The 7,915-nt window shown below is 40.1% G+C and overlaps 1 protein-coding gene across 1 annotated transcript; it reads left to right on the plus strand.

Moving 5' to 3' along the window:
- On the plus strand, positions 1 to 2,292 carry LOC311181481 (caspase-1-like; the record flags this gene model as incomplete). The annotated part of the gene is made up of 3 exons (XM_084249949.1): positions 1 to 228; positions 1,181 to 1,415; positions 2,117 to 2,292. 3 exons carry the CDS (start codon positions 1 to 3, stop codon positions 2,290 to 2,292), a joined length of 639 nt encoding a protein of 212 aa, XP_084106075.1.
- Between the last annotated feature and the right edge of the window lie 5,623 nt (positions 2,293 to 7,915).

Consider the following 7,915-nt stretch of genomic DNA (forward strand, 5'->3'; position numbering starts at 1 on the left):
ATGAGCGCTGAATTAAAGAGAACAAGACTATTCATCCACCCTGACCTCCTACAGATATATCCAATAATTGAAAGGTCAGTACACACACGTCTTGCCCTCATCATCTGCAACACAGATTTTGACCACCTTTCTAAGAGAATTGGAGCTGACGTTGACATCAAAGATATGAAGAGACTGCTGCAAAGTCTGGGGTACAGCGTGGATGTGAAAGAAAATCTCATTGCTTCGGTATGGTCTATCCTAAGGTAGGGACAGAGCAATACCCTTCCTATGTCTAAAGAATCTGAGAAATCCTCATTGTAGCCTCATAAGCTTATATATCCTTATAGTCTCAAATGGAAATTTTCCCTTGAGGAGGTTTCATGCTACCATCATCCTTTCAAATATGCAGTCCTCTGGCAAGAGTCTGATAAGGGGGCCTCCCCGGTGGCGCAGCAGTTGAGCGCTGTGTTGTGAAGCTGCTGGCAGCTTCTGCAGCACCGGTTCGATCCCCGGCTGCTCCCCGGCCACCAGAGGAGGATCCCACATGGCGCGCAGACCTCTCCTGCCGCCCGCTGCCCACTGCTCCCCTCAACAGTGTACTTCGTCAGTCTGCCTGTTCTGCTCCCTGCTCTGGCTCTGGTGAATTCTCTCACCCTCCTGCGCTTCTGACTATACCCAGTGCTTGTATAAATAAATAAATCTTAAAATATAGTCAGAAGCACAGGAGGGTGAGAGAATTCACCAGGGCCAGAGCAGGGAGCAGAACAGGCAGAGTGAAGAAGTACACTGCTGAGGGGAGTAACGGGCGGCAGGAGAGGTCTGCGCGCCATGCGGGACCCTCCTTCGGTGGCCGGGGAACAGCCGGGGATCAGCCAGAGATCTAACCGACGCTGCAGAGGCTGCAGGCAGCTTTGCAACCCAGCACTCAACTGCTGTGCCACCAGGGGAGGCCTGCGTCTGATAAAACTTTTAAGTGGGATGTAATATTAACTCAATAATGTCTTTTTCTCTCTACTCAAAATCCCTGAATAGCACCCAATAACACTTTTCTGCACCTTATCCAAATTTAAGTTTAAATTTTATTTTGCATTCCATTGATTTGTAATGAGATGGGAATTCCTTAAGTGTCTCCCTATTGGATGCCCACAGTGCCATGACGATGGGTCACATGGCAGACCAGTGCTCTGCTCTCTTATAGAACATGAGGACAGAGTTGGTGTCTTTTGCTGCCTGCCCAGAGCACCGGACCTCAGATAGCACTTTCGTGGTGTTCAGGTCTCATGGTGTTCGGGAAGGCATTTGTGGGAAGAAATACTCTCAAGAAGCCCCAGATACATTAGATGTCAACACCATCTTTCAAGCTTTAAACACTGTGCACTGTCCAAATTTGATGGATAAGCCCAAGGTGATCATTATCCAGGCTTGCCATGGTGGTGAGTGCTCATATATGTTAGAACACAAGATAGCCACGTGGTTTTTTTGGTTTGTTTGTTTGTTTGTTTTTTAAAAGATTTATTTATTTATTTATACAAGCACTGGATACAGTCAGAAGTGCAGGAGGGTGAGAGAAACCACCAGAGCCAGAGCAGGGAACAGAACAGACAGACTGATAAAATACACTGCTGAGGGAAGCAGCGGGTGGCAGGAGAGGTCTTCTCGCCATGTGGGACCCTCAACAAGTGGCCAGGGATCGAACCAGCACTGCAGAGGCTGCGGGCAGCTTCGCACCCAGTGCTCTACTGCTGTGCCACCAGGGGGGCCCAAGATAGCCACATTTTGACCTTATTTCATGTATCCAATATTTTTCAGTTTCTTTGGATCTGTTCCTCAACATCAAAGCTGGTGTTTTCCAAAAATAATTAGCTTCTGTGAATTATGACTACTTGGTAAATACTTGTTACATTTTCAACAGGGGCCATGTTAATTCTTAAGTTTCTTTTCAGTATTTTGTTGGGACTCATTTGAAGATGGGGAAAGGCAGGAGTTGTTGAAGAGAAATTTTCTGAACTATGCCTAAGAGCATGTGGTTGAAAGAGAGTGACAGATTAATTAATTTGACTGGATAGAGAAGTCATGGAGGAAGTAGTTCTTTTGGTGGCTGGTAGTAACAAGAAACCACATCTTGTCTTTCCAGGGGAAAAAGAAGTGGTTTACCTAAGTAATTTGACAGGAGCTTCTGGAAACAGCTCTTCACTGTTTCTTGAAGACTTTGAGGATGATGCCATTAAGAAAGCCCATGTAGAGAAGGATTTTATTGCTTTCTGCTCTTCCAATCCAGTTAATCTTTTTCTACACAGGGCAGCTCTGTGAGCATCATCAGTGTAAGATCTTTGTTATTTTCAGTTTCTGCTAGCAAACCATATTCTCCAAGTTAATCTCAGCTACACTACAGTGCTTCCCTGAAGAAAAATGAACATCTATGTCCTTAAAATCTAAAAAGGACTTGAGAGATACCTGCCACGTCCATTCCAGCCACTACCTCAACATGAGCCTGCGTCATAAGATGGCTGCAGTTTCAAAGAAAATTTTAATCTATTCTCATTATCTATTTAATGATCATGATTACTTGCTGAAAAGTTTGGCAAACCAGGTCAGCACCAATGCACAATGGTTAATGCCACATTTTACTTATTTCTTTGCATAATTTTAAAAGATTTCATGACTTTTATGTCTATACTATTTCATATAACATCATGTTCTTTAATATTTCTCTTTGTTAAGACTGTTTTGTCTCCCAGTAGAATGATACCTTTCTTATTTTTTAATTTTTAAATATTTTATTTTATATAATTCTTACATCATTTTTCGCTTTTGCACAATGTATGCATTTTCATTTTGATTATATTCCCCACACAATTGCACCCTCCTTATTTTGACTGTAATCCTTCCTCTCCTCGCCCTCCTTCCTCACGTACTGTGTCTTTGGTTTATAGTTCCTTGTTAATTTTAATTTTTTTTACAAACTCTTTTGTTTTTAGATTTATTTATTTATTTATACAAGTGCTGGGTACAGTCAGAAGCGTGGGAGGGTCAGATAATTCACCAGAGCCAGAGTGGGGAACAGAACAGTCAGACTAACGAAGTAACTGCTCAGGGGAGCAACAGGCATGGCAGGAGAGGTCTGTCACTCCATGTGGGACCCTCGCTGGCTGGCCAGGGATCGAACCAGCACTGAAAAGGCTGCAGGCAGCTTCGCAGCCCAGTGCTCAACCACTGAGTCACCGGAGAGGCCCTATTTTCTTTTCTTCATTATAATTAGTCTTTTTCCTGGTCCCTTATTTAGGTTTTCTAAACTCCTGCTATGAGTAAGACCATCCAGTATTTTTCTTTTTCTTTCTGGCTTATTTCACTGAGCATGATCCCTTCTAGCTATACCCATGTTGCTGCAAATTGCATGAGTTTATCTTTTTTGATTGCTGAGTAATATTCCATTGTGTATATATACCACACTTTCTTGATCCAGTCATCTATTTTTGGACATTATGGTTGTTTCCATAGCTTAGCTATTGTAAATTGTGCTGCTATAAACATAGGGGTGCAAATGCCCTTTTGAATTAATGTTTCTGTGTCCTTTGGGTAAATACCTAGGAGTGGAATGGCTGGATCATATGGAAGCTCTATCTTTAGTAGGTTGAGTACTCTCCACACACTCTCCATAGAGGGTTAGACTAGTTTGCACTCTCACCAGCAGTGCAGGAGAGTTCCTTTTTCTCCACATCCTTGCCAATGTTTGTTGTTGCCAGTTTTTTTTTTTTTAATATGTGCCATTCACACTGGTGTAAGATGGTATCTCATGGTAGTTTTGATTTGCATTTCCCTGATTACAAGTGATGTTGAACAATTTTTCATATGACTGTTGGACATTTGCATTTCCTCTTTGGAGAAGATTCTTTTTAACTTTTCTGCCCATTTTTTGACTGGATTATTTTCTTGGTTTTTTTTTTTTAGTCTCCTCAGCTCTTTGTAAATTTTTGTGATCAGTCCTTTATCATTAGTGTTGTGTGCAAAAATGTTCTCCCAGTCTGTGGGGTTTCTCTTTGTTTTGGTTATTATCTCTTTTGCTGTGCAGAAGCTCTTTAATTTGATGTAGTCCCAGCTGTTTATCTTTGCCTTCACTATCACTGCTTTGGGTGATGTGTCTATAAAGATGTCTTTGAGGTGCATGTCATATAGTGTTTTGTCTATATTCCCATCTATGTATTTTATGATTTCAGGTCTTATGTCTAGTTCTTTAACCCATTTTGAGTTGGCTTTTGTGCATGGTGCGTGGTAGTAAAGAGTCATTCTTTTGCCTGTAGCGGCCCAGTTTTCCCAGCACCATTATTGAACAAACTTTCTTTCTCCAGTGCATATTCTTTGCTCCTTTGTCAACGATTAGTTGACCATAAATCTGTAGACTTATTTCTGGATTTTCTATTCAGTTCCATGGGTCTGTGTGTCTATTCTTGTTCCAATACTATGCAGTTTCTATTAGTACGGCTTTGTAGTATAGTTTGAAATCTGGGTGTGTTATGCCTCCATTCTTTTTTTTTTTTTTTTTTTTTTTTTCCAAGAGGGTTTTGCTATTTGGGGTTTTTGGTGGCTCCATATGAATTTCATCAATATTTGTTCTATTTCTTTGAAGAATGTCACTTTTTTTTTTAAAGATTTATTTATTTATACAAGCACTGGGTACAGTCAGAAGTGCGGGAGGGTGCGAGAATGCACCAGAGCCAGAGTGGGGAACAGAACAGGCAGACTGAAGAAATACACTGCTGAGAGGAGCAGCAGGCAGCACGAGAGGACTGCGTGCCATGTGGGACCCTCGCTGGTGGCCGGGGATCAAACGGGCACTGCAGAGGCTGTGGGCAGCTCCGCAGCACAGCGCTCAACCACTGCACCACCAGGGGAGGCCCGTCATTGAATTTTTTATTAGAATAGCATTGAATCTGTAAATTGCTTTGGATAGGGTGGCCATTTTGATAATGTTAATTCTTCCAATCCTTGAGCAGGGGATGTTTTCCCATTTTTTGTGTCTTCTTCTATTTCTTTTAACAGTGTTTTATAGTTTTCTTTGTATAGGTCCTTTACCTCTTTTGTTAGGTTTATTGCCAAGTATTTGATTTTTTTCATTGTCTCCATAATAAAAGGGTTGGTTTTCTTGATTTCTTCTTCCTCAGATTTATTGTTTGTGTATAGGAAAGCTACAGATTTTTGTGTGTTGATTTTGAATCCTGCTACTTTGCTTAACTGATTGATTAGTTTAATTAGTTTTTCTGTGGAGTTTTGAGGTTCTTTATGTATATTATCATATCATCTGCGAAGAGTGACAGTTTAAGTTCTCCCTTACCTATTTGGATTCCTTGTACGTCTTTCTCTTGTCTTATTGCTCTGGCTAGGACTTCCAGTATTATATTGAAAATCAGTGTTGAGAGTGGGCATCCTTGTCTTGTTTCAGATCTTAATGGAAATGCTTTCAGCTGTTCACCATTAAGAATGATATTGGCTGTGGGTTGTCATACATGACCTTTATGATGTTGAGTTATGTTCCTTGTATCCTGAGAATTTCAAGGGCCTTTGTCATAAATGGGTGCTGTACTTTGTAGAAAGCTTTCTCAGCATCTATTGATATTATCATATGGTTTTTATATTTCTTTTTGTTGATTTGTTGGAAGACATTGTTTGATTTTCAGATGTTGAACCATCCTTGTGTCCCTGTAATAAATCCTACTTGGTTATGGTGAATTATCTTATACACACATTGTTGGATTCTGATAGCTAAAATTTTATTGAGTATTTTTGCATCAGTGTTCATTAGAGGGGTTAGCCTGTAGTTTTCTTTTTGTGTGTTGTCCTTGTTTGCTTTTGATATTAGGGTAATGTTGGTCTCATAGAACATATTTGGTATTATACCTTCCTTCTCAATTTTTTGAACGAGTTTGTAAAGGATAGGGACTAATTCGTTTCTGAATGTTTGGTAGAATTCATTTGTAAACCCATCTGGTCCTGGGCTTTTGTTTTGGGGGAGGTTTTTGGTTACCATTTCAGTTTCACTGCTTGTAATTGGTCTGTTTAGGTGTTCTAGTGTAGGGTGATTATAGAGTTGTAGGAATTTGTCCATCTCTGCTAGATTGTTGAGCTTGTTTGCATACAACTGTTCACAGTAGTTTCTGATTATTCTTTTGATTTCTGTTGTGTCTGTTGTGATTTCTCCCTTTTCATGTGTGATCCTATTTATTTGTGTTTTCTTCCATTTTTCCTTTGTGAGCCTGGCTAGTGGTTTTTCTATTTTATTTATTTTTTCGAAGAACCAACTTTTGGTTTCGTTGATCTTTTGGATTGTTTTTTTAGTTTCTATTTCATTTATTTCTGCTTTGGTTTTTATTATTTCTTTTCCTCTACTTGTTTTGGGGTTTTGTTGTTGTGCTTTTTCTAGTTCTTTGAGCTTTGCGATTAGGTTGTTTCTTTGTGTTCTTTCTTATTTCTTGATGTGAGCCTGTATTGCTATATATTTCCCTCTTAGTACTGCTTTTGCTGCATCCCATACATTTAGGAAATTAGTGTCCTCTTTGTCGTTCAACTCAAAGTACTTTTTAATTTCTTCTTTGATCTCCTCATTAGTCCAGTGGTCTTCCAGTAGTGTGGGTTTCAATCTCCGTGAGGTAGGAGAGTTCCTTGCCTTTTTTTGATGGTTTATTTCTAGTTTGATGCCTTCATGGTCAGAGAACATGGTTGTTATGATTTCAATCTTGGTGTATTTGTTGATGTTTGTCTTGTGTCCAGTATGAGAACGATCTGTGGGCACTTGAGAAAAATGTGTACTCAGATTTTTTTGGGTGTAGTGTTCTATAGATGTCTGTTAAGCCCAAGTACTCTAGATCCTTATTTAGAGCTTTAGTGTCCTTACTTATTTTTTGTCTCGTTGATTTATCCATTGTTGATAAGTGGTGTGTTGAAGTCTCCTACTGTATATGTGTTATCTCTGATGTCTGTTTTCACAGATGATCATAGTTGTCTGATGTATTTTGGTGCTCCTTCATTTGGTGATTATATGTTAATGATTGTTATTTCTTCTTGAAGTATTGTCCCCTTGATCATAATTTAGTGACCATTGGGGTCTCTTTTTACCTTTTTGAGTTTGAAATCTGTTTTATCTGATATACATACAGCTGTTCCTGCCTTCTTTTATGGTCCATTTGCTCTTAGGATTGTTTTCCATCCTTTTACTTTCAGTCTATTTTTTTTTTTTTATAGAGGCATGCTTTATTTATTTGTTTGTTTGTTTGTTTGTTTTGTTTATACATGCACTGGGTACAGTCAGAAGCACGGGAGGGCGAGAGAATTCACCAGAGCCAGAGCGGGGAGCAGAGCAGGCAGAAGGACCGAAGTACACTGCTGAGGGGAGCAGCGGGCGGCAGGAGAGGTCTGCGCGCCATGTGGGACCCTCCTCTGGTGGCCGGGGAGCAGCCGGGGATCGAACCAGCGCTGCAGAGGCTGCGGGCAGCTTTGCAACCCAGCGCTCAATCGCTGCGCCACCGGGGAGGCCCTACTTTCAGTCTATTTTTATCTTTTGTAGTTAAGTGAGTTTCCTGGAGACAGCAAAAGGTTGGGTTTTGTTTCTTAATCCAGCCTGCTACTCTCTTTGTTTTTATTGAAGAGTTTAGTCCTTTTACATTTAGGGTTAATATTGATATGTTAGCGTCTGTATTTACCATTTTGTTGGAATTTTCTCTGGTTTTATTTATTTTTTTCAGTAATTTTTTTTTTTTTGGTCTTGTTTTGTTCTTATTCATCCCTCTGTTAGTTCTGGCTTTAGAACTCCTTGTAGAATTTTTTGGAGTTGGTGTCTAGTCATAATGAATTTCCGGAGTTTCTGTTTTTCTGGGAAGGTCCTTGCTCTTTCTTCATGGAGGAAGGAAAGCTTTGCAAGATAGAGTATTCTTGGTTGGCATTT

The sequence above is a fragment of the Talpa europaea genome, assembly GCF_964194135.1.
Source record: "Talpa europaea genome assembly, chromosome: 12".
Taxonomy (NCBI): Eukaryota; Metazoa; Chordata; class Mammalia; order Eulipotyphla; family Talpidae; genus Talpa; species Talpa europaea.